Source organism: Eurytemora carolleeae, unplaced genomic scaffold, assembly GCF_000591075.1.
Source record: "Eurytemora carolleeae unplaced genomic scaffold, Eaff_2.0 scaffold162, whole genome shotgun sequence".
Classification (NCBI taxonomy): Eukaryota; Metazoa; Arthropoda; class Copepoda; order Calanoida; family Temoridae; genus Eurytemora; species Eurytemora carolleeae.
In genome coordinates, this window is record NW_019396133.1 from 176553 (window position 1) to 204283 (window position 27731).

The 27731-nt window shown below is 32.4% G+C and overlaps 5 protein-coding genes across 5 annotated transcripts in view; 3 read left to right on the plus strand and 2 right to left on the minus strand.

The window, feature by feature from the left end:
- Positions 1-52: 52 nt before the first annotated feature.
- On the plus strand, positions 53-8958 carry LOC111695934 (ATP-sensitive inward rectifier potassium channel 8). The gene is made up of 4 exons (XM_023465411.1): positions 53-76; positions 707-821; positions 7934-8073; positions 8819-8958. The coding sequence occupies exons 2-4, from the start codon at positions 717-719 to the stop codon at positions 8901-8903; spliced, it is 330 nt and encodes a 109-aa protein (XP_023321179.1). The 5' UTR covers positions 53-76; positions 707-716; the 3' UTR covers positions 8904-8958.
- Positions 8959-13135: 4177 nt separating this feature from the next.
- On the minus strand, positions 13136-21576 carry LOC111695925 (DNA primase large subunit). The gene is made up of 8 exons (XM_023465400.1): positions 21474-21576; positions 21183-21257; positions 19829-19897; positions 19016-19082; positions 16538-16674; positions 15667-15742; positions 15253-15408; positions 13136-14561 (listed from the first exon to the last, which is right to left on the minus strand). Exons 1-8 carry the CDS (start codon positions 21554-21556, stop codon positions 13590-13592), a joined length of 1635 nt encoding a protein of 544 aa, XP_023321168.1. The 5' UTR covers positions 21557-21576; the 3' UTR covers positions 13136-13589.
- Positions 20169-27731, plus strand: part of LOC111695924 (uncharacterized) — a 35882-nt gene continuing 28319 nt past the window's right edge. Inside the window, exon 1 of the mRNA XM_023465399.1 lies at positions 20169-20218. The gene's annotated coding sequence lies outside the window, so the exon portion shown is untranslated. The remainder of the gene's footprint in view (positions 20219-27731) is intronic.
- LOC111695927 (transcription and mRNA export factor ENY2) lies at positions 21593-24023 on the minus strand. The gene is made up of 5 exons (XM_023465403.1): positions 23917-24023; positions 23840-23851; positions 23567-23642; positions 22534-22599; positions 21593-22117 (listed from the first exon to the last, which is right to left on the minus strand). Exons 1-5 carry the CDS (start codon positions 24009-24011, stop codon positions 21968-21970), a joined length of 399 nt encoding a protein of 132 aa, XP_023321171.1. The 5' UTR covers positions 24012-24023; the 3' UTR covers positions 21593-21967.
- The window catches only part of LOC111695926 (tRNA selenocysteine 1-associated protein 1-like), an 8591-nt gene continuing 5321 nt past the window's right edge, over positions 24462-27731 (plus strand). Inside the window, exons 1-5 of the mRNA XM_023465402.1 lie at positions 24462-24536; positions 25348-25382; positions 25487-25617; positions 25987-26132; positions 26601-26725. Coding sequence (XP_023321170.1) covers positions 25562-25617; positions 25987-26132; positions 26601-26725 — 327 coding nt within the window. The 5' untranslated portion in view covers positions 24462-24536; positions 25348-25382; positions 25487-25561. The remainder of the gene's footprint in view (positions 24537-25347; positions 25383-25486; positions 25618-25986; positions 26133-26600; positions 26726-27731) is intronic.

Below are 27731 nucleotides of genomic sequence, written 5' to 3' on the forward strand. Positions count from 1 at the left end.
AGTATTAATGTTTTGATCTCTTGTCCTCTATTATATAGGTAATATTAATGTTTTGGTCTCTTGTCCTCTCTCATAGGTAATGTTAATGTTTTGGTCTCTTGTCCTCTCTCATAGGTAATATTAATGTTTGGTCTCTTGTACTCTCTCATAGTTAATATTAATGTTTTGGTCTCTTGTCCTCTGTCATAGGTAATATTAATGTGTTGGTCTCTTGTCCTCTATTATATAGTTAATATTAATATCTTAGTCTCTTCAAATAAATACGGTGCTATGGATTTATGCCTAATTTTAAAACTGTGTAGATCGTATTGTAAAACGCTAATAACTTCATTATTTTTAAAGATATCTGAGTTCTCGCAAAAGCTAATAAAAAATGCATTCAAATTCATTCAAAGCGTAACATACATTTTTGCATGTAATCATGCTCTCAAAGAGTCATTAAGAAATATGCATCCCAGATTTCAAGAGATACCCTGTTTCGTTTCGCTGACAATTTCAAAGATAGAGTCAAAATTTGCTACCGGAAAGATGGTGGGCATTTCGAACATTTATCGAAAAAATCTTAAATTTTTCTTATTTAGCATTCACGTTTCATAAATTATCAAAAGTGCCAATCTTATCTTTTATTAGCTTGTTAGAGAACATAGATATCTTTAAAAATGAATGAGTTATTAGCGTTTGAAAAACCCCACCCTGTAATTGTCAGAATTGATGAGATGTCCCCCCTGTATGATCTTGCTCCAAGAGACATTCTGTCCAAACAGTTCGAAATCATTGTTACGCTGGACGGAACCACTCAGGAAACCGGAAACCAAATTCAGGTTAGAATAAAAAATCAAAGTACTTACGCACGCATGCCGTGTGAAAATTACAATACAAGGAGAGAGCCTGTTCTAGCCGCGGCGCTCAGCCCAATAGCCTGTCCCAGCCGCAGCGTTAGGCCCCCTAGCCTGCACCTAGCCGGTGCGCTCGGGCCGGAAAGTGTCTTAACCTAAACTAATCCTAAAATATACAATAATCTCTTTCTTTCTTGTAAATCGACGCGACAAGTGCGCTCTCTAGAAGGAGATAATTCATTTGGTGTACTCACATCAAACTAAAGTAAATTGCACACAAGATTGAAATTTATCTGTTTTAAATCATAACTCCGTTTTTTGAAGAGCTAGTCATAATTTCCTTTTTTCATCCTTTTGCGATAAATCAATACTGGAGGAGCTACGAGGTCACAAAGTCGTGTCATTATGTTGCATTTTAATTTGACCTACTATACCTCTTGTAGTGTACTGCCCCGTTTTGCTTCTTAGTATAACCTCTGTGTGTACAGTACAGCTTGTTTTTGCTGCTGATAGTCCGGTACTTGAAATGAACCAACATTTACAATGTCGTGGATACTGTGATCTTGCAAAACTACATTTGTTGCATAAAACGTGATTTACACTGGGTAGTTCAGACTGGATAGTACGAATGCATATACTGTACATGTACATGTACCGGCTCGTATCATGCCACTTTACAACGGAAGGAACAATTTTTGACAATTAAGGAAATGATCATCTCCAATTTGGCGTAAATTTCATACAGAGCTTAATATTATAAGCATATTTAATTTTCTAAAACGTTTTCTTTTTACAATACGATACAGCACTTAATCATATATTTGAGATTACACATATTATTCATATTATCAGACTTAAAAGATACATTTAACGGAATTTTGGTAAGGCCACATTTACAAAATAATTAAAGGATAATCGGGTGAATGCATACTGTAGATTTAAACTTTCAACTTTTCGCAGATTTTTTGATATGTCTCTTTCATGTGGCAAAATATCTTTTAATTATTTTGGAATAAAAAAGTTAGAATATGTTTTTTATAAATTTCAGAAGAAAAACAAAAAAATGTTCGTGAATTTTTTTTCATTGTTCTAAAAATATTTGTGCTCTTTGATAATAACATTATTTTAGTCTTAAACATTATAACTCTATAAAAAAAATCCAAATTTTTTGGACTGCGTATACATATAACTTATTTAATGATGTGTGTTTTCAATCAAGCTAATTCCAGAACTGAACCGAATATATTAATTAGAATTACTATAACAAGGATTATAATAAGCTTTTATTTGGATCTAGTTCATTCAAAGGAAATAAGGTAAGAATAAAGTTAAATTTTTAGATTTTTGATTTTCGAAAAAAAATGTTTAGCAAATTCTAGAGATTTTAGATTAAATTCCGATTTTGTTTTTAAAAGTGTAGACTTAGATATAAAAAAAATATTTTACATCAATTTCTACATCTTATATATCTAATTCTCTATAGATCAGAATACTTTTAAGATCAAAGTTCCTGTGGATCGAAAGGTTAATAGATCAGATTCCAAAACAATACTTTTTAATAGAATTTTATATTAAGAGAAAATAACGTAAAACGAAATGTGAACAAGCTAGTTTTATAAAAAAAACTATACCCATTCAAACAAATTAAGACAAAGCATGAAAAATAAAGTTTAATGGAGTGTTCTAAGGACTTTAATTTTAAAAGTAAATGACTTAAAACTAAGAGTGAAGCAGCTTTTATATAAAATATTTTTCAAAATAAAACCACTTCAGCTAAAGTGTTTAAAATTCATTTAATTCAATATTGAATAAAAATTTTACAAGACAGAGTGTTAAATGTTTTTTTTAAGATCAAATAACGTAAAACAAAGTTTTAAAATTGTTTCAAAAAGGGAGTTTTCGCAAAAAAATGGAAGGTGGTTTAGGCTTACGGCGAAAAATAAGCGCTTTTGATCGCTACTAATCTTACTTCTATCTGTTGCGTCTATAAGGAAAAAATTGTTAAAAACGACTTATGCTGAAGAACGTAGCGTCCATACAAATTCAGAAAATTGCAATTTACGTCTCGGATCGTAAAAAATCAATTTAATTCCAAACAAACCATTCAGATATTACAACCAATAATCATCGATAATTTTTCGAAACATTCCTATATAGCTGATATTTCATAATATTTTTTTTTTTCATGATCTGAGAGTTACTTTTGAAAATATTTATTGCTGTTTCGAGGATTTTTGATAATGAAGACGACATTTTCATATTTTCAAGAAATGTTCGAAAATCCAGCGCCAGCGAATATTATTTTTAAAAAAACCAAAGCAAAAATATTATGAAATATTAACTTTATACGAACGCGTCGAAAAGTAATCGATGACTACTGTTTGTAATATCTGAATGATTTGTTTGGAATTAAATTGATTATTTTCTGAATTTGTATGGACGCTGCGTTCTTCGGTATAAGTCGTTTCCAACAAATTTCTCCTTATAGACGCATCATATAGAAGTAAGATTAGTAGCGATCAAAAGCACTTATTTTTCGCCGTAAGCCTATACCCCCTTTCATTTTTCGCGAACACTCCCTTTAAGATAAAATAACGCAAGACAAAGTAATAAAAGTGTTTTACAATAGAATAACGTAAGACAAGGTCCTAAAAGTGTTTCTTAAAATAAAATAATGTAGGAAAAAGTGGTAAAGGTGGTTTTAATGCTAAACAACATAAGACAAACGTATAAAAATACTAGTTCTAAAAGGTGTTTATGGAGTCTAATATTGAAGACTGTTTGATCAAGATATATTCGTATTCCAAGAGCTGGATCCTGGTAGAGCTGGGCTTTTTGCTTCTTTTTAGATATCTTTACTTTTAAACAATCCTAAATCTAAAGAGGCAAAATTAAGAGATCTCAATTTTGTATTTAATAAAATTTTTTGAACATCGAAGCCAAATTCAACTCAGTGATTAAAGTTTTTAAATTTTGATAAGCTATTTATTTTATTCAATAAAATGCGGCCAAGCTGAATTGGACTTCGCATCGTTAGAGATAAAATTTATTAATCATGGGGGCATGTACAATTAACAATGGTACCCTCTTAATTATCAATGATGTGAATACTATCGTAGTTTTTCCGACTTGTAAAGTTATAACAATTTCCTCAATTGTTTCTGAAACAGAAGCCACCAAAAAAGAAAAAGATAAAAGGCAATACGAAAATTGAAACAATTGATAAAAGTCTTTAATTTCTGCTCTAGAAAGATTTAAACACTTTTCAAAATATCTTCCACATCGATCATATAAAGGTTGGAAGTGAATCGTAGTAAATCGCGCATGTCCCTCTTTGAATGAAATGTCCCTTAAAATTACAATAAACACGATGTTATCTTCCACATAATCGATTATATAAAGGTTGGAAGTGTATCGTAGTAAATCGCGCATATCTCTCTTTGAATGAAAGGTCTCTTGAAATTACAATAACAATAAAAACGATGTTATCTTCCACATAATCGATCATATAAAGGTTGTATATCGTAGTAAATCGCGCATGTCTCTCTTTGAATGAAAGGTCCCTTGAAGTTACAATAATAATAAAAACGATGTTCCACATAATCGATCATATAAAGGTTGTATATCGTAGTAAATCGCGCATGTCTCTTTTTGAATGAAAGGTCCCTTGAAAATACAATAATAATAAAAACGATGTTCCACATAATCGATTATATAAAGGTTTATATCGTAGTAAATCGCGCATGCCTCTCTTTGAATGAAATGTCCCTCGAAATTACAATTAAAAGGTTGTTATCTTCCACATAATCGATTATATAAAGGTTGGAAGTGTATCGTAGTAAATCGCGCATGTATCTCTTTGAATGAAAGGTCTTTTGAAATTACAATAAAAACGATGTTATCTTCCACATAATCGATCATATAAAGGTTGTATATCGTAGTAAATTGCGCATGTCTCTCTTTGAATGAAATGTCTCTTGAAATTACAATAAAACGATTTTATCTTCCACATAATCGATTATATAAGGTTGGAAGTGTATCGTAGTAAATCGCGCATGTCTTTTTTTGAATGAAATGTCTCTTGAAATTACAATAAAAACGATTTTATCTTCCACATAATCGATTATACAAAGGTTGTATATCGTAGTAAATCGCGCATTTCTCTCTTTGAATGAAATGTCTCTTAACCCTATCCCTGCTGGGGTACTTGAAAACCAGGATATTTGACCCCCCCCTCTAAATCCCATGTTTTATGTCCAAATATGACAAATGATACATCATTAGAAAGCTCTTGTGCTCTACAAATACAGAGATTTGTAAATATTTGTACATTGCTCATAAATATATATCTATAGCGTTATAAACAAACTGTCACTCATGTATGCCGAGTCCATTAGCGCCTGATCCAATCATAGTTCGTCATGTGTTTGATGTCTATTCTGAACCAATAAATTAGAATTTAATGCAACTAAAAAATTAATGCAACTGCAATCTTTTCATTCACAATTTTCAAAATGCTAAAAATGAATCTTTCCCCCTATATATATAAAATAAGTATTCATCCATGTTTGTATGTCCGATCATAACTATTGAACCCCTTTACGATTTGCCTCCTTTGATATATGTATCACGCACCTATGACCCTTTAGTAAAAGTAAATTCAACCTAATGTCTGACCGAGTCAACCTTGTTGCACCGGCTAGTCCTATTGAGTGTCTGCCTTATTTACCTAATGTCTGGGCGACAAACTGGGACCGGAAAGGTTGACCCGGCTCGGAAATTCAAATGTACTACGGCTGCCAGTGCAGTATAACAAATTACTTACTCACCCACTTACTCTCTCATATACCTCTTCAATAACCTAATAACTCACTTACTCACCTACTCACTCACTCATGTAAAACTTTTATATGATTACTACTAAGATAAAAAGACTAAATATTTTGTTTATTTTGTATTTTTTAGCATTTATTTATCTACAATATATAGAGAACTTTCACATTCATTGTTTATACAATACCAGAATCAGTAATGTAAACAAACGACAAGATATAGATAGATAGATAGATAGATAGATAGATAGATAGATAGACAAATAAACAATAATGAACCTTTAAGAGAATATTTATATTTTTTTTCATATATTATTATCTGCATAATATATACAGTGATCACCAGGGAAAACTCTGGAATAGGTATTCGACTTTTAAACTCAAGATATGACTTTTAATAGCACATTGAACATGAGACACAGCAATTGTGTAAATAGACCCATTTTACTCAACAAGTAATTTAATAACTTTCAAGATCAAATTCACTTCAGAAATGTTATAATGTCGTCTTCCTATTCCACAGTTTTCTGGTTATGACTGTATTAGCCAGGGTTTCCAATTGTATCTAGTTTCCAATTTGGGTCCAATTAAGGCCTAACGCAAACTTTCCTGAAGCTTTTAAGTATGATGAACCATTAAAAACGTTTGAACATTAATGGCGGAACGAGAGAGGGAAGGCGGCCATGAGTAATTTTCCAAATTCTAGTCAAAAAGTTTAAAAAACTTAAACAAGTTTTTTAATTTAATTTTAAACCCAATAATATTTGCTCAAAGCAGAAGATGAAATTTTCTCTCTATTTTAAAAGCCCAGAGAGTTAAAAAAGTAGATTTCATGTCAGACTTTTTCATTGCAGTGACAAGCTATCTCCTTTTTAATTACTTTTTTTCTAGGAGTCATATTTCTTAAGACGTGATATATATGTCATATTGAAATTTAAAAAACTTTATTGCAACCTGATGGAAGTAAACCTTTGAAATTTCAAACTATGACTAGATGATCTGGCACAGGTCATAGTTTTAAATATCATAGGTCTACGACATCAAAGCTTTGTCTTAAAGGGAGTGACCGGCTATGTAAGGCAGTGTTGTGGAAAACTTCTTTCGGATTTATTTGAGACATATTACACTTTTTAAAGATCTGTAAATCCTGAGTTTGAGCGCAAATTCGACGTTCAAACCTCCTTCTTTGGGGGTGGATACGTTTTCAGAATTAGTTTTTTTAAATTATTAAATAACGACGACATAAAATGTAAAAAAAGTTCTACAACAAACTACAGACTTCATGTATAGGAACATGTTAAGAAAATAAAAATTACTTTTATCATCGAAAATAATTAATTTTGTTCAATTATTAGTTTCTATTTTCTCATTATTCATAAATATTTTCGCAGATTTTCTAGAATTGTTAATGAAAAGACGACATTTGAAGAGTTAGAAGAAATTTGCGAATAAATAAAAAGAAGATAAGAAATTCAATATAATAATGAAAACGAAATAATCGATTTTAGCATAGATTTATTGACAAATTTCTTTTGAGAAATATGTTCCTAACCATGTAATTAGATTACTGTATAAATTTTACTTTATTTTTCGTTGTCGTTATTTACTAATTTAAAAAACTAATTCTGAAAACGTATCCACCCCCAAAGTAGGAGTTTTGAACGTCGAATTTGCCTCAAATTCAGGATTTACAGATCTTTAAAAAGTTTTATATGTCTCAAATGAATCCGAAAGAAGTTTTCCACAACACTGCATACTCAGTTCAACTATACCTTACATAGCCGGTCACTCCCTTTAAGTCTAAATACTTTAGTTTCAACTCCAATGTTCAAAGTTAGACCCAAGACTTGGAAAATTTGGTTGAAGTAATGTCCTGGCTTTTCAGGCAATCTCTTTGTGACTAAATGTTGGTACCGCAATCAAATAGATTATCAAGTACAATAGAAGGCAAAGAAGAATTTGTACACTCTCAGTACAGCTGTATTCTTACGTCACAAGTGTCAACAGTTTTATGTGTTCGACAAAACTAGTTTGATATAGTGATACTAAAGTGCTTATTTTACAGTTAAATAAGTGTAATTTTGTTCTTTATTTTCTGTTTTACACTTTTATTTGATCTTGGAAAAAAAGTCAACTAATGGGAGAAAATGTTGTGTTCCTTGTTATATTTGACACTTGTGACGTCATGTACAGTTGGTCCATTTTTCTGTTGCCACCTATTGTACTTGATAATCTTTTAGATCCCGCATAACTTTTTCTTTCTAGGTTCGAAGTTCCTACCTCCCCAACGAGATATTGTGGGGGTACAGGTTTGAGCACACCTGTGTAGCGTACGACAAGGAGGAGACCAAGTACTCTGTATCCTACACTATGCTCAACAAGTTTGTGGCAGACCGTACACCAAGGTACAACAAGTTAGTGTTTGGCAATTAGTTTGTTTATTTTAAACGTTTTTTTTAGAGTTTCTGAACCTTTAAAAGATTACACAACAATCTGAGAATTTGGGGTCTTTTTTAATCCATATTTCTTTGCAACGTAATGATGTACGCCTAGATATTTCTAGATAATTCTAGAAAAACAAACAAATGAAGTCCCATCACTACATAGATTGATTTCACTACAAAAAGGGGGCGGTTTACATGGTTACTGTCCCGTTTTTCTCTACCTCAACTAAGCTCTCGGTGTGTACTGCAGTGATTTGCAGTACACTCACGAGAATTGGAGTATTGCAGTTTATCGATACATGTTATTATGTTTATGCACATTATTACGCTTTGCTTTACAGGTACATGTCAGTTAATATCTGTATGTACAGTACAGTATTGTCAGTGTATATAATTGTTGAAAATGCGCAAAGTTAAGTCTCTTTAAGAGAAGTCACAATTGAAAATTTTCAATTTTAATTTTAAAAACAAGAATGTTTCAATAATTTTTTTCAGTCAAAGGTAAAGAATACAGTTGTCTTCAATTTGTTAAATGGAAGGTCATATCAGATTTTACATCAATCCCTTTAAACAAATTTTATTACTGCCTAAATATTGCAATAAAAAAATACGTGTGACCCTCAAAGAAAGCTCTGTTAATTGAAATATTTTTCTTTTGAACTTTTTATAATTTTGTTCAAAATATTTCATTTTTTGATGTGTTTAGATTCAGTGCTAAGGAAATAGATCTGCGAAGACAGAAACGAAGTTGTTTCTCCAACTATAGTTCTATATCAGAGGATATTCACTAGTATAACCACTTTATATATATAAATATATAGTTGAAATAAAAAGTTTATTAGAGTATTAACTTATTTTTAATTAAACCATAGTGTACTTTATCATTCATGCTCACTGCGTGGCGAATTTCATTATAACAGTAACATAAAGTAATATCGTGCTATAATTAGGGATAGACAGTTTTTAGTTGTTTGAAAAACGAATTTAATAATGTCCTTACGATGAAAAATATATGTGAAAAGATCTTTTAGAAAATTTATTGATTCGAATTTTCTAATCCCTATAACTTTGAAACATCCTATTTTCGTAGACTATAAACTATACTAGATCCAATAAGTTTAAAATGTTTATAAAATCAGGTTGCAAATTTGTGGCGAATTCTCAGTTACTTTGCCAATTTCTGTTTGCACAACTTGATTAAAAACTTCAAGCGCTTTTCGCCTTTGAAATCTTTATACCATAAGCTATATAGATAAAATCAAATTTATACCTAAAAGATACAGAGAAGTAAAAGAATAGATAACACCAAGTTCATACCTAAAAGATACAGAGAAGTATAAAATTTTTGCAAATTTTACACATATGTTTAATTAATAAATTCTTATTTTTAAATAAAAGTGTGTTAATTTAAAAATATTAAGTTTCTGTGCCCCTTGAATATGTTTCTGAACGAAAGCTGCCGATTAAGTACAAATACAGTCAAGGGAAGTAATTAATACGGAACAATATTACCATGGGTTAGGAGAAGCACCATCTCGTTTAAAAGTTATCACAGTGAATACCTAGACAAGCATTGCAGATTAGTGCTCTTTTTCACGTTTTGACCTCAGACTTTACATTTTTAAATGTCGTACTTTTAATGAAATATTCATATAAAGCTGAATAGAGCGGAAGGAAAAGGAAAAGGTCGGAATGGTACAAATTTAGTAGCCATTCTGGTATGATCTTAGGGAGGTTTTTACAACCTTATATTTGTGGAATTCTCATATTAGCCATGCTAAACCTTTTTATTAATGATTCAATTTAGTAAAAGTACTTGTTACGCCCCAAACATAAACATTTTAATGTACATAATCGTATACTATAGGATATAGACTCATAAAACTGTGGAAAAAAAGACGACTGTTAGACTCAAGTTCTGGATCTAGCAATGGAGCAATGTAAACAGACCTTTATAAATTATTTTTCAATTTAATACGTGGTAGGCGATTATATAAATAAAATGAAGACGACTTTCGATTTTAATTTTGATTTAAATCAAGCTTTAAAACAACATGGATACACAAAAACATGGAAACAAATAGAAGCTGTAGATTTAGAATGGTTTTTATTAATAATGCTTGTAATTCGAAAAAAACTTGTTAACAATTAAAACTTAAATACAAAAGTTGTCTTCATTGTAATAATATAATCGCCTACCACCGTAGTAAAATTATTAGTTTTTTTTTACTACATCAGGTATACACAATATTGCTGAAATGTTGTTTTTCCATTCCACAGGCTTACGGGTCTTACTGTATATGAAAAATGACAGGGAAAAATATATGTATATATGTAATATGTATGCATATTGTACATTGTATAGTGAATACAACGTATATGCCAGCTATCACAAAATTCTTTCATATGCAAATCTTAGAATAAATCCATCCATAGTGTTTCATTCACAGACCCCCCCCCCCCACACAATCACATGCTTCTAGCCATTTTATATTCTTTTCCTCCAACAGTCATACAGGGTGTCTAAAAAATGATCCATTTTATAAAATCTGAAATCTCATTTATTGTCAAATCATTTAATTTTTATTTAAATTTCCCCAACTTTTTTTTATGTATAAACATTAGAATTGTATCTACAGTTGTTCTAAATTTGTTAATCAATGACAAATTAAACGTTTATGATGAAAATGAAATTGTTTTTAAAAACCCAAAATAATTGTTCCATTTCTTTTCATAATACAGTCTCACCCACAAAGGATGCAACTTCAGAGTTCTCTATATAACATCTCTTAGATATTAACAACGGAACCCTTAAAAGTATTGTCTGAATAAATATGAATTATAAAAATCAATGTTTAAATGTTTGAGACTCGGCTTAAATTCGGACTTTGGTTTCTACAAAATGGCTTGCGCATTTCTACTTCATGGGAAACATTTAGGAATTATCGGAGTGAAACACGATTAAACCTAGAAAATCGACAATATTTTCTACATTGATCAGATAAAGGTTTTAAAGGTACCATTGTGAATCGGACATTGCCATCTTTGTATGAAGGTCTACTGGAAATCACGCTTATCGGACCTTTGTTACTTGCAAATTAACTAACTAATTATTCAAAGGCTCTGTTCAACGAGTTCGACCTTCAAAGTTCAGAAATCTACTATGAGAGTTTCAGGTCCTCATTAAACTCCTATCCTTTGTGAGTAACCCTGAAGATCGAATCTTCCAGAAAGATTAATTTCTTCCTAAACAGAAGTTGGATTCTCCCAACCATTCCATTGTTTAAACGTTCGCCCATCATACATTTGTACATGATTTTATTCCAAGCTTTTTAATAGTTACAGGCACGGGATGATGATATACCGGTGCTTAGGATCCATTACTTTTAAATGTGGATCCGGATCCCGGATCCACCCTGAAAAAATGAATGCGGATCCAGGTCTAAAACATTTCTTCAAGATTACCGATTTTTTAAAACAAATTTTCAAATTTATTTTCCCGCTTATATTTATGATAACTTTGATGAACCATTAGGAGATAAGCAAATTTATAATAATCTATCTTTTCTTTCCAGCTGAGATTTGGGATTTGAGAAAAAAATGTTGTGTTAATATTTTGCCCCTTGGATTTGTAGAGAAGCAATAGTTAGTGTAATGTGTAGATTGGATTTCATGGTCAGTATTGTTCTTCAAAGAGAATATAATATTGTTCAGAACATTATCCCTTCCTCCTAGAACCTCTAGGCAATGTAGGCATTGGCCATGTAGTCTCTGACCCCTTTATATTAGTTATTCTTGGATTCAGGGCGCTTCTCGTCACTTCCACTATATAGTGTGAGTAAATCGGAATAAGCTTTGTTTCTTCAATATACAACTTTATCTTCAGAGTTCAAGTTAAATATTAAAATATTTGTTACATGGAGGAAAAAAATCCGCAACCTTTTTTGGAAAAAAAGAACTTTTTCAGAAACTGGTGGGAAAATATATTTTACTGCATATAAAAATTTCATAAAAATCTGATGTAAATGAAAGATTTCAAAAACTCGTTAAAATATCGTGTTACATACACTTCATTAAATCTTGGACAGATAACCCCTGGAACTGGACAAAACACCATCTCTGATCCAGATGAAACCAAAATCTTTGAAGCTATTAAAAAAAACAAAAAAACTAAGTTCTCTAGTTCGGGAGTTTTTTTTTTAAAGAAATCCATAAGATACAGTGAACCCACAAGGTCTTTATCAAGGATGTAGTGATCTTCTTTCATTTCTTTATTGTTCAGAAATGTAAACTTTCTTTTTTTGTTCAGGGATGTAACATTTCTTTATTGTTCAGAAATTTAAATTTTCTTTTTTGTTCATGAATATAAATTTTCTTTTTTGTTCAGAAATGTAAATTTTCTTTATTGTTCATGAATATAAATTCTCTTTATTGTTCAGGAATGTAAAATTTCTTAATTGTTCATGAATATAAATTTTCTTTATTGTTCAGAAATGTAAATTTTCTTTATTGTTCAGGGATGTAAAATTTCCTTATTGTTCAGAAATGTAAAATTTCTTTATTGTTCAGGGATGTAAAATTTCTTGAAATATCATTACGAATTTGATTTTAATAGGTTTTATATTTCGCTCAATTAGGGAAAGTATATGATTTTTGGGAAAAAAATAAATGTTGTATTTCAGGGGAAAAATATAAATAACATATTAGTAATTAACTATAAAGATTTCAACTATCGGTGGTTCTTCTGTGAAAAATTAAAAGATTTTTGAGGCTTTCGAAATTTCGCACGAAGATGGTTGTAATAGGGGTTAATAATATAGAATTGTTTTTGTTTTTAACAGAATTTTAACTAATATTTTTAACAGGGCCTTTCTCACATAACAAAGGAAACTAAAAATAAGATGGAAGACTTTGGTACCTTCATGAATCAAGATGAAAATTGTTATCAAAGGACCTTAACCTCGCTGTCTATCTTAAGGTGAAAATGGAGGTCAATCAATTGAGGTCAGTATAAAAGTCAAGGAAAACCCAGATATTTATTTATTGAATATTCATTTTTGTTCACTGATCAGTGTATTTGTAGTGAATATTATCTATGAACTAATAAACACACAAAAATTATATAGAATATCATTATTATTTCTAACAATACATGGAATATTGATAAGCGTATTGTATATTTGAATATGTCTTCTGTGAATAAGACTATGATTAGAAATATAAACTTACAAATTATGTTTAAAGGGACTGTAAACATGTTTACAAGTAAACCTTCTTTTGTCGAGTAGCATGTCCGTTTTACAACGATATCTTGAAAAACTTAGATCAAGCTGGACAACGATATCCTTAGTTCTCAAACTGGAGCTTGAGTTCGGAAATTATCAGTTCGGAAAATTATGATATCACATTCCTCGAAGATTAACTTAAATTACGTCCACAGTCTCTTTAATACATACATAGAGTCCAGACGAACACTTTCAAGAGTCTAGCACTGCTAGGAGTTCGGTATCGTCCAAGGAATCCAGATATGACGAATCGTCCATCTTACTCTCGGCAGAAGACGGTTGACTACTCTGGCTTGCGTACATGGTGACGTGCGTAGTCTTAATGTTGCTTTTGTTTGCACCACCAAGATTTTGCAACATATTTCTCGACTCCAGATACCATTGATTTGGATGGTTTGCGATCCCGGTGCTTAAATCGCGCGCGTGAAGGGCAGAAAAATGCATACCGCACGCTACCTGGAAGTGTCCTTCGCCGACTTTACGCATAATCGCGTCAACATCCGCGTCCTTAAGCTTCCCGGACTCCAACTCCTTACGCAATATTTTCCCCTCGTGATGACGGAAAGGACAACCATGGTTCTCTCCAGCTCCGACATTCTCCATAATAATACGCATACAATCCCAGGGCTGCCAGTTCTTCTTCTTCCCCTCCTTTCCGTAGTTGTACCGGATACCGTAGGCGTATTCCTTCTCAAACTTATCCACGTCCACGGAGCCCTGTTTGATAAATTCCCCGCGCCAGAACTTGATCGCGTCCTCCAAGCTCATACCGATTCCCTTGAGGAACAATCCGTACTGGAGCCTGCTCTTGTACTTGAGATGGTGTGTGGTGGTAAGACTGTGCTGTAAGGACTGCATACAGGCGGGGAAATGTGTATCACTAAGTCCCGCCACCATGTGAGGAAGTATTCGCTCTCCGGTCTTGTTAGATCCGAAATCTTCTCCGGTATACCGTTTATCTAGGTTGTTGAGTAGTCCTACTAGACGCTTGTCCTCCTCCAGGACAGGGAGAGCACGGCAGGTTAGAACCAGGTTGTGATTCAGCTTAGACCTGAATACACCAACCACCAGGGACATGAGTTCATCCTTTGGGATATAGGCGAACCCACTTCGAACTAGGACACGTCGAGCACGAACCAGATCCACAGCTTCCAACCAAGGTACCTAGGTATTAAATATAAAGTTGCAACCACGTTTGTCTGTTTTGTTTGTTTGTATGTCCGAGTATAACTCAGGAACCCCTGGACCAATTTGCCTCACAATTTGAATGGGGAACTTGGGAGACCCACGGAAATTATTTTCTTAGCCTGGTTTTGAGATTCAAAGTTTAGGGGAGTTTTATCGGGAAAATAGTTAATATCGTAATTTACGACAAAGCGCGGGTAATCAGTAGGACTAACAATGACCCCCTGTGCAAGGCTGGGTGCTCAAGCTAGTAGATACAATTTGCAATTTCCTTAGGTCAAAACAAATATAAAAATTTAAGAGATAATAAAAAATTTTGAAGTGACCGTAAACATAGTTTTAAAACATCCTACGATTAAAGAGGAACAAGCACAATTTGTAAAACCTTTGCCTTTTAATCTAAATTATTAAATAACTTGCAGATTCATGCCGCATAAGAAGGAAAGAAATTGGCATAATTGATCACTTTTTAAAGATGGAAAATGACGATATCTTATATGTTAATCAGAGGAATATTTAAGGGGTAACGTTGTGTATAAAAAATGTAACATAACTCTTTACTTTGATTGGAGCCATTGGGAATGTAACCTCTACAGGAAGGGCTTAAAAAAGAAAATATTATGGCTGAAGAAAAAAGGTTGTGAAAAACTACCAATAATTGAAGTCTTACCTTGAAGAAATCCTCGTATGCTATTTTATGCCCTGAAACCCCGCGTCCTGTTCCCTTGAGCAGATCTTCTCCTAGTTCAGCTTTCTCCTCAGCAGATATAGGTTCATATTGGAGGTTTCCAGCAGTCATAAACTCATTCAATAGACCTCCATTCTCCTAAATATTATTATATGTTCATATTGGAGGTTTCCAGCCGTCATAAACTCATTTAATAGACCTCCATTCTCCTAAATACTATTATAGGTTCATATTTGAGGTTTCCAGCCGTCATAAACATTAAATAAACCTCAAAAAATGGAAAATTGGTCNCTTCTATTTGGCAAATCCTACTATTTGGCAAATCCTTCTATTTGGCACATCCTCCTATTTGGCAAATCCTTCTATTTGGCAAATCCTACGGCAAATAAAATATACCTTGAACAACATTTTCCATCTGAATCTAAACAAATCTGTTTCATGAGTAACAAACCATCTGCGGAGCTCGTCCGACCTAAATATAGTACATTTGTTATTATTATAAGAAATAAAAATAATCAAGTACGCTAATTTAATCTTTTCTAATTTTATTTATAAGGGTAACCCACACAGGATAAGACTTTAATAAACACCTAAAATCCCTTAGATATGATAACTTGAAGATTGAATTTGGTATTTCATTTAAAAAAAGTCTTTTAAATCTTTAATATTATTTGGAAAAATTAAATTGCTAGAAACCTTTAATAGAAAAATTCTAAAATTATCCCTATTATGAATAGATTTCGTCCTAATGTCTTATCCTATTTTTGGGTAACCTTGTAGTCTTGTTGTATACCTGCAGTACGCTAGTCTAGTTGTTTACCTGCAGTGCGATAGCCTAGTTGTATACCTGCTGTACGCTAGTCTAGTTGTATACCTGCAGTACGCTAGTCTAGTTGTATGCCTGCAGTACGCTATTCTAGTTGTATACCTGCAGTACGCTAGTCTATTTGTATACCTGCAGTACGCTAGTCTATTTGTATACCTGCAGTACGCTAGTCTAGTTGTATACCTGCAGTACGCTAGTCTAGTTGTATACCTGCAGTACGCTAGTCTAGTTGTATACCTGCAGTACGCTAGTCTAGTTGTATGCCTGCAGTACGCTAATCTAGTTGTATACCTGCAGTATGCTAGTCTAGTTGTATACCTGCAGTACGCTAGTCTATTTGTATACCTGCAGTACGCTAGTCTAGTTGTATACGTGCAGTACGCTAGTCTAGTAGTCTATTTGCATACCTGTAGTACACTAGTTCAGTTGTATAATGTATACCTGCAGTACGCTAGTCTAAGAATGAAGTGGGAGACATGATCAGTTCTTCTGTTCTCAATATGTTTAATCTTCTGCTGAAGACCAATAGTGTTTGCTAGATCATAGTATCCACTTAGATTCAGCTTATCCAACTCCTCCTAATAAATCAATCATTCAATCTCCTCCTAATCAATCAATCAATCTTCTCCTAATCAATCAATCTCCTCCTAATCAATCAATCAATCTCCTCCTAATCAATCAATCAATCAATCTCCTCCTAATCAATCAATCAATCTCCTCCTAATCAATCAATCGGATTCAAATGAACCGCCATAAGAAACGAGTCAAATCCAATTCACAACTGTACCATTCGTTAAACAATGAGATATCCCTATTACTTTTTTATAAATTGGTTATTTTTAACTGCACTGTTTCTCTATAAAAGTAACTTGCGCAATGCGCATTTGTGCTTTATTACGTGATTTAAGAGAATTTAGCATTCCTTTCGATAGTTACTCAAACAGAGGTAAAAAAGATACAGTTGTGAAATGAACATGCCACTATTTCTTCTTAATGGAGGGTCCCTTAAATAAACGTCTTCATTCCCTTTAATGGAGGGTCCCATGAATTAACGTCTTCATTTTCTTTAATGGAGGGTCCCTTGAATTAACGTCTTCATTTTCTTTAATGGAGGGTCCCTTGAATTAACTTCTTCATTTCCTTTAATGGAGGATCCCTTGATTTAACGTCTTCATTTCCTTTAATGGAGGGTCCCTTGAATTAACGTCTACATTTCCTTTAATGTAGGGTCCCTTGAAATAAAGTCTTCATTTCCTTTAATGGAGGGTCCCTTGAAATAAAGTCTTTCTTCATTCCCTTTAATGGAGGGTCCCATGAATTAACGTCTTCATTTTCTTTAATGAAGGGTCCCTTGAAATAACGTCTTCATTTCCTTTAATGGAGGGTCCCTTGAATTAACGTCTACATTTCCTTTTATGAAGGGTCCCTTGAAAAAGCGTCTTCATTTTCTTTAATGGAGGGTCCCTTGAAATAAAGTCTTTCTTCATTCCCTTTAATGGAGGGTCCCATGAATTAACGTCTTCATTTTCTTTAATGGAGGGTCCCTTGAAATAACGTCTTCATTTCCATTAATGAAGGGTCCCTTGAAATAACGTCTTCATTTCCTTTAATGGAGGGTCCCTTGAATTAAAGTCTTTCTTCATTCCCTTTAATGGAGGGTCCCATGAATTAACGTCTTCATTTTCTTTAATGGAGGGTCCCTTGAATTAACGTCTACATTTCCTTTAAAGGAAGGTCCCTTAAATTAACGTCTACATTTCCTTTAATGGAGGGTCCCTTGAATTAACTTCTACATTCCCTTTGGGATTTGAAAGTAATGTAAATCGTCCTAACATACGATGTGTGCTTGAATATAAAATGTTCAAATTCTAGAGGAAGAAGAGTGTCGAGTCTACAGTATGGACGATTTATAGATTTGCCAGAAATTAAATTTCCTAAAAATATCTATCTATCCATCTATCTATCCATCTATCTATCTAGTTTGACACCAGGGTTAGAAATGGGAAAAGTTAAGAATAAGATTGTCTTTCTCTGAAAACAAATGGGTTTCTTCAAACAAGATTCGTGCTTGGCAAAATTTTTTTTAAAAAGCGTTATTTTCCCGCAAAAAATTTAATGAAAATAAGAGCAAAGAATTTTTTTTTGAAAAGATATGTTCTACTTTCATAGTCGGCCTTAAATATAAAATAAATATAAAAGTAACAGGGAGAAAAATTTGTTCTAAAAAACCTTTACCACACCTCGTATAAAAACAAAGGAAGTAAGTTTTTTTTTGTTAAATCTCTGAATTTGTAAAAGAAACGAGTTTTCACAGAAACAAATATTAAAACAGGGAATTATTTATCACCCCCCCCCCCCCCCCTTATATAACCCTTTATTGTTTATTTATGTGTATTAAAATAGGGAATTATTTATGGCCCCCCCCCCTATATAACCCTTTATTGTTTATTTATGTGTATTAAAATAGGGAATTATTTATGGCCCCCCCCCCTATATAACCCTTTATTGTTTATTTATGTGTATTAAAAAGAAAGAAAGAAGGAAAAACACTTTAAAAGAAAAAATTCCTTTAAAAAAATTAATAATCTACGAAAAAAGATCAAATTCAAAGCAAAAAAAGGCAAATCGTTACGAATGAAGTATATTTGTTATCATGAAGTATCTGCATTCATCTTTAAAATAGTCCTAGATAAGGTACTTGGAGACATCACAACATAAACATAAACTAACATACTACAGAATCTTCTTTTGGTCAATGAGAGATCGTGAAAATGCGAGTTAATTGTGTTTCACGGATTAAGTTCTTAATCGCTTCAAATTAAAAGTATCGGTTGCTGGAATCCAATTTGTAGATAAGACTGAAAATTATTATCGACACAAATTCAGTTTATGGATTCATTATAATAAAAAATGTTATACCTTTATTTTCTCCGTCCATTCATTGCTAAACTTTATAGTTCCGCCCATATTATGCTTCTCAATAATCCTGAACATTTAATTATTGAAAAATAAAAATAAAATGAATTAAGTTGTTAGAGGAATTTAACTGCCTAAAAATCTAAACAAATTAGTATGAGGGCCCAATACAAGTATTTAATTTTAAGACATGGGTCGTCATTTTTTATCATGAAAACGATATACTTCTTAAAAACAAACTAATATAACAGGAGCTACCATGGTTTAGAATTCCCTTTTACAGTAAGGGTGATCAAATTTGACATTTTTAATATTGGCCTCTCACAAAGATGGGATTTGCCTTTAAAAACAAGAGTTTTTTAAAGTCAAAAACTGAACCGTGACCGGAATTGATATTTAGCATGTCAAAATCCCAGAGTTAATTTAAAAAAAGTTTCAAGCTTCCAGTCCAATTGCTTTTGTTCCGATATTTTTAAACTCTACCAAATTATTGTTTCAAAAATCACTTTTTTGTCTCTAATTTGTTTGATTATCAACGAATTTTTACGACTAAAAAATTTCTAAATTCATTGTTTCAATGTGGCTGAGTGGATACCCAAATCGATGAATTTCGAAGATTTGTTTTTAAATTTCGCAATAGTGAACTAGGAAACCTTTTAAAAAATGTTATTTTAATATCCAAAACTAGTCTGATGTAAAATGCAAAAGTAGAATAATACAAAACGATCCTCATATTGCCTTTATACTCCAACCAGGGGGGCCGTCACTTCATAACTGAATGTGAAATTAAATATTTTTTAAAAAGACAATACTAACCTTAAAACTTTTAACCTTTCGACAGCTAAATCTTCAAACTCTTGCAGGGATACGTCTCCAGTTGGTGGCCTAAAACTCAATTATTTTCCCCAGCTCAACAAAATAAAAATAAAATAACTCCGCGCATTTTTTATTGAAGATGGGGAATAAATTTCGAATGCCTTATGTCTGATTAATAAGTTTCAGACTCGATGCACAACGGTACCCTTGACACCTGAGCGACAGTGAGGAAACCTTAGCTTAGCTTAAACGCAATAAATTCTGTTTATTTCCCTCTTTTCCTTTACTACATATTAAATACTTAAGTCCCTTTTTATCAAAAGCACAATTTAAAAATCTTATAAGAATAAAACGACAAAGCTAATTTTTCTGGATTCACTTCTACAAGAGGTTTCAGAAAGAATGGCTGCCCAGGGTGCCAGCGCACCAGCTTTGAACTTTCCCGGGAAGAGAATCAAGCGAGTGTTAGCCGTGTCAACTGATTTTAGAATTTAAGCTTTTTAAAAAAGTCCTAAATAGGTACTGAGAACATTTACAATTTGTTTGTGAAAGACACTGTGCAGTTAAGTAAAATATTACAGTCTTTCCCAAATTAAAACTTAAGACTTTAAAATGCATTAAATGGCAGCTTAAAATGGGAGATTAAATTGGTTGCCCTAATATAGACAAACAATTGTGTGTCAAGATAAAGTCATTTGACATTCTCTAATTTTTTTAAGATCCTGCCGCCTTTTTATCTAGATTGGAAGAATCAAGAACTGATAAAACTGAAACTACTGGAGGAAGAGGAAGAGGTATTATTGTCTAAGGGAAAGAAGGACTAAATATTTTAGTATCTGACCATGATGACTCTGGTTTTAATCAGTATTTGTTCTAACTGATAATGATGTTCTTAACTTTATCTGATGTTAAGCATGCAAAAAATACTCATGAAAAGAATTATTGAGAATGGAGTGGCTGCTGATTTGAGAAGAACTGAAGCTACACAAGCAGACCACACATGAAGAAATAAAGATATTCTCAACATTCTTTTAAATGGAGGATAACTTGAAATTACATAGACAGTCACTTTAAAATCTTTTAATTCTACATCAAAATGTAGATTTTTTCTTTTACAACCTCTCAATCATAGGTTTAGTTTCCCCCCAGCAAAATCATTTGCGACACTATAATAACAATAACAATAACAATAACAATAACAATAACAATAACAATAACAATAACAATAACAATAACAATAACAATAACAATAACAATAACAATAAATAATAATACCTGTCATACATCTGGAGTGCTGAAGGGTACTCCAGGTTGTCTCCAGTATACGGTTTAATTATAACAATCATAATAATACCTCTCATACATCTGGAGTGCTGAAGGGTACTCCAGGTTGTCTCCAGTATACAGTTTAGCTACTGTTCTCTGCTCCCTTAAATATACATTAAAAATAAAATCTGCGTTCTGAAAAAAATTGATTTCTTTTGTAAACGGTAATTCTTAACAAATAATTGTATAATTTTATGGGGTTATTGATATTCTTTTGAAGTTGAACAGTTAGTTTCCTTTTCTTAATTTCTGAATATTCGAAAATTTTAAGTTAGTAATCAAAATTTTTGAAAATATGTTCCCCTGACTATTTACAAACCTGACTGTGAGTTTGCGGCCCGGAGTTCGAGCCACACCAGCCTTAGCATTCAACAGAGGAGTTCGCGTCTTCCCAAACTCCATTTTATATTTTAGATTCGAGTTTCAAGATTCTTCAGATCTGCAAATTTTACAAAATAGTCGATGATAGGATTGATCTAAGTAAATTCAACGAATTTCTAGATTCAACAAAAAAATTGGACTGTGTTGAAGAAACACATCGTTAGTTTTCAAAAATATGAGAACAGTAAAATTCTGAGCTCATTGATAATCTAAAAAAATTTTCTTTTTTTAATATTATCTAAAAATTGGTGATTTATTTTATCAAGTCTTTCCAAAGCTAATAAGTATTTGAAAAAACGACATTTGATAGTTGAAATTAATTGTAAGAAATCAGCAACAACGCAAGAACTTAATTAAGTTAGCTAATTGTTAAGCAGCTTTCGGTAAGCAAGGGAGCTGTTTAAATAATGTGCTGCTGAGCGAGGAAGCTGTTTAAATATTGTGCTGCTGAGCGAGAAAGCTCTGTATTTTGACGAGGAGCTCCTTCTTGACGACATCGGGAACGGTTTGTCGTCCCAGGGGGGTTATATGTTTCACCAGATCCTCTACTGTTAGATTAGCTACTCCCTTCTCTTTAATTATCTAAAAGTATATGTTTCAAATTATACAGAAAAAATGTCAAATAGTTCTAATAACAATGCCTAAGATCCATCCTTTTATAATTTTGGACAAGTTTTACATTTATCTTTATAAAAAGGAAGATTCCCATATTTTTCCCCCAATTATCTTTTTTGAAAATTGAAACATGATTTACCATTGAGAGATTGGGAGTTATTCTACCAATCTCTCATTACCTGTCATAGCAAAACGTTTAATGTGTACTCAAGTTGTTAAATAGCAAACACCAATAGTTTGAAAATTTATTTGTCAATTAAAATGGTTTTTTGTACATTACAACATTATTGTGTTTCATGTTGTGTTAAGACTAATTAAGAAATACATTTTGAGTCTCACAGTCGTCCACTGTTTTGTGGGCCCTACTGTATGCCCGAATATACCTCTTTAGCATGAAGCTTTAGCTGTTCCCTCCACCCGCTCTCATTCAGTCTGCAGCGAAGATGCTCCTAAACAAACCATAACGTAGTTTTTATTTATTCAAGAGGAAGGGAGATGTGTCAAAATACCCCCCCCCCCCCCTAATGCTTAGGATCCGGATCCGCAACATGTTGGCCTGCTGTATCGACGGATCCGGATCCAAGGGGCAAAATATCATCCAAAAACTGCAAATAAAGTCTTTTGTTGTCAAAACTCGAATCTAAACTGTTGAAAAAATAGAGATCATCAAAAATGACCTTAGCAAAAAACTTTAGTATGGGATAGGATGTCCTTAATTCCGACCGGTTAATTGATCTGGAGATTAATAACGAGAGAAGAACAGGCATTATTTAATCTGGAGATTAAGAAAAAAAGGGGATCAAACATTGATCTCGATATCCACCATTCTAAAGTTTGAGTGGTTCCTTCAGTTGTTGCAGAAAATGAAATAAAAAAAAAGAGAAAAATAATTCAAAAATCCTGCATCTGTTCAGAAAATCAGAAGATCAAACAAAATGAACAGAAATACGGAAAATAAATCTTTCAAAATGTGTAACTATAACAATAGTTGTTCCAAACATAATATGAAGTACTGCGGGGAGAACCTATACCCCCAGATTTATAAAGCTCCATTTAATGTGAAGCACGGGGTTACCCACAAAGGATGAGGCTGTAAAGACTACCTAAAACCCTTAAAAATAACGATTCGAAGAGGTTTTTTTTTGTCCTGAATGTAGCCTTTAGATGGCTTATTAAAAGAGTTGGCAAGGAACGAAATAAGTTTCAGGGAATCATATATATAAAAAACGAGACAGTTTAAAGTCCATACAATCTTCTCTGAAGTTTCATACTTTTTGGGTAACCCTGTACAGCATCATGTGACAATTAATAAAGAAACAAAGATGATTTTTATCTAATTTCACTCTCCAAAGCTCTAAGCATCAATTGTTTAAAAATTTATCCTATACATTGGATGATTGGATTGTTGATAAGTACCTTTAGTCTTTCTTTCTCTCCGCTCTCAATCAGTCTTTTCTCAATACTAGTCTTAACGCTTGGATCCATCTTAACTCTGAAAAAAGTTTAAAATGTATAAATCGTTCTCTAGGAATATACCTATCTTTAAAATAAAATACATCTTGAATTAGAAAATAATTTTACCAAATGTTTAGATCGACATAACAGTTAACTAGAGCAACAAAACAAAACAAACAATTCATGAAAGCTTAATCAATCACATGTCACATAATACAATGTTTAAACTTTTACCTTTTTGCTATTTCAATCTCAAAGATAAATTTGAACCGAAGGCACAGTCATATTTGGGTTAGCCGCATTAAATTTTGATAACATTGAATGACGTGCTTCTAGGTTGGAGTAAATTTTGACAACAACGGAGAAAATCCGCTAAAATTTTTGATTTAAATGAAGAACGCGGCATTTTTTTAAAACTTTTGATGGTCTTTTATAAAAAAAAATCTTATGAATTTAAAACACTCATATTTTCAATATGCAAAAAGTAAAAATGTTTTTTTTTACTAACACCAATAATACATTGCCACACATTTAAAAGATAAAAAACTTGTTTCTTTAAATAAATTTAGTTTTAAATGAAGATAAAGGTGCCCTAACTGTTTGATAAACTGCGCATGCGCTTGGCACACTGCTGGCAGGAGAGAGAGTGCACTATAAACAAATTCCTTATCAAATTTCAGGCAACGTTGCACCGTTAAACTTGGATTTACTATCAAGGCCTAAAAAAAAACCGGATTTAAGGAAACATTTCTTGACATTTTGGAAATTATAATTTCTTTTTAAGGATCTGAGTGAATTTCAGAAATAATAGTTCAAAACGATGAGTCGTGAAGGAGCACTATGGATCGGTGGATTAGAACAATATATGGATGAAGAATTCCTCATGAACGCATTTAGAACAAGCGGAGAGGATAGTATTCTGTCAATAAAGGTGAGGACTTTTAAAATCAACCTCAAAATTTCCGAAATTTTGGTGCCTTACATTAAATATGAGAATAAGCCTGCCAGCGGAATTTTTCGGGCGTCACATATTAAATAGCTCAGTAAAATGTTTTTGCTTGATTCTGCTTTTAAAGTTAATTTTGATAAAATTGTCACATAATATATTTCTAAATGCCTGTTATTATTGACAATTGTTAATTGATTTTAGTGTTTATGTTCAAATTTTTTTTCAAAATTTGAGTAAGTTCTATAAATCTGTTATTAAAAATTGTTAACCCTGTGATTTTTTTTATTAAGATATTTACGTTATGTTTTTTCAATAAAAGTTTGAAGAAGAAGAAGTTATGATCAATTATAATCATAACACTTGGACAAATTCCATATTTTTGTATCCTATACAATTGTTCAAATTTCGCATGCGTCAGAAAAAAACTGAACCGACAAGCACCCAAAATAACTAGATTTTAATCCCAAAATAACTAGATTATAATAATTTTCTCATTAATTTTACAAAAACTGCAATGGTGGTTTGTCCCACATAGGGTAGGGGGGGAGGGGGGGGTAAGAAGGTATACAAAATTTTCGAACTGCGGTTATAGTGCGAAAAGTCCGAACTTTGAACTTTTTATCCAGAAGAATTATTAACTTATTTAAGAACATTTTCTTCCAAAGCTCATACTAAATGATTAATTTTAGGAAAACATATTTTGTTTACTAATAATTAAATTTTTAGTTCAGAGACCCAATTTATTTACGGTTTTACTTTTAAAATAACCCATTTTCATAATGGTCAGTTTCAGGTTTTCAAGCTTACCTTTTCAAACATTAGAAAAAGGTAAATATAGCCTCATTTAAAGTATTGTGAACATTGTTTTTAAGTTAGAAAATATGAAACTTATTTTCTAATATTGGCAAAATTATGATTATTTGAATTTTTAGGTGATTAAGAATAAATTTAACGGCGCTATTGCCGGATATGGTTTTGTTAACTTCCCGAACGATCAGATCGCACTGATGGTGATGCATAGACTCAACGGGAAGATTATTCCTAATTCCAGACCCCCAGCAAGGTAAAATCAGAAATAAGACTTCGATAAAGTTTCAAAATGTACTGTGCTAGGGAGGGGGGAATAGCCAATATTTAATCTTTTCAACCGTGATATACAGAGCGTCCCATATCATATTAGATTATCTTTAGTCTTTAACAACAAAATAAACCCTTAATACTCGAAGAACTTATCATTTTCCGCAAGAAAATTCTTATATAAGCCTTATGTTATTTTTCAAATTGATTTATTCGAATTAAATTTTCTTATTCGTCCCGAAAATCGCAATTTAGACCCGTTGACGGTCTAATATGATGAGGGACACCCTGTATGTATATAATAATGAAATATATACTCATGAATGGTACCGTCATTACGATTTGTTTACTCCAGGTATAAGTTAAACCACAACTCAAACCGTATCCTACCCGGAGAGAAAAACTTCTCAATCTGGGTCGGAGATCTTACCCTGGAGGTTGACGATTTAGAGCTCTACAAATTCTTCTCAGCTCGCTTCCAAACCATCATATCTGCCAAAGGTGAGCATTGAAATAACATTGTGAACGGATTATTTACTAGTTTGAAAACTTAATCTTGTTCCGTCTTTTACAGGTTTTATTTGATAGAAAGCGCATCCAGCAGGTTTAGTATAAATACCTATGTACATAAACTCGAAAATATTACGAATTAAATGATTTAACATGGATTGAAAGAAATGAGGCGCAGTTTTCAGAGCTCATATCCAACCCTGGCCGACTCCACAGTAGCACACGACAAAAAGGTTTTTTAGTCAAAACATATTTCTGAAAATTTCTTATCATAAAGCATTATGTTGGACCCGAGATCTTCCTAGTTTCAAACCAGAGTTGGAAATTTATGCAACGTAGCCTCAGCTCAAAACTATAAAACTAAACTTAAAAGAGGACTTATGAAGTTAAGCTGGACTATGTTTCCAAAATTTCTTGCTCGGTTTCTTTTTTTCCCTGCTAACCTACTTTTTATTTCAGTGGTTCTTGATGAGAGTGGAGGAAGCAAAGGTTTTGGATTTATCAGGTTCGGAAATGAAACTGAGCAACAGACAGCGCTTACCACTATGCAGGGTATTGCAGGACTTGGTGGCAAGCCTATCAAGGTAAACCAGCCTTAAGCGCTTAGGATCCAGATCCGCAACATTTTTGGCTGACTGGATCCCGGATCCGAGGTGGAAAATACCAAAAAAAACCTTCTAAAATTCACTTATCTCTTTTACAACACAAATCTCAGGACTCAAACGTAAACTAATGAGCGATTTTTTAAAAACCTAATCTCTGAATGTTTCATTGATTTTTAGAATCAAAATAAGGGGAAAAAAGAAGAAAAAATAAAAATTAGTTTTTTTGTTAAACAAATCTTGAATATACGTTTAACTCCTGAAGACCCTTATCCTTTTTGAAATTTAAAATGGATCCTATACACTACCATCCATAATATTTATTAGGGATTTATGTTTTCTGTAATAATTCCAACCCCTCCCCCCTCCCTCACTCAAAATTCAATATTTTGGGGGTTTATTCGCTGATTGGGAAGAGTTTCCAATTTCCCTCTTATTGTTCTAAAATGGATATTTCACGGACATTTTATGCATGAAATATGATTATGATTTAGTAAATGAATTCATTCATTGTCCGCTGCTTTTCAAAAGCTAAGTGAAGAACAAATACTGTATACTCTACCCTATTTTCATTGTATTTCAACCTACAGGTCGTTGTGCTTTGTCTGTAGGTTGATTGTTAATAATAATGATATTAATAATGCTAATCTGCTATTTTAACTCTAAATTGTTGCTCAATCTTTAACATTTGACGAAACAATAATTAAAAGTTTTCAGATATACCATTTTTTTCGTGGATTTATATATTTTGAGACATGGTTATATTGCAAGGAAAGTTATTTCAGAGGTGTACGCATCTTTTGTACTGCAGTGTACTGTCCCTGGGCGGTAATGTTAACACAAGACGGATTTCGAATCTGACATGAGACCCATCTCTCCCATAAAGAATCAATGAAATATTCTGGTCATAGGAAACTATTATGTGAATTATCAAAATTATCAAAATTCAATGCTTTTAGACTCCTCAAATACTAAACGAAAACTATTC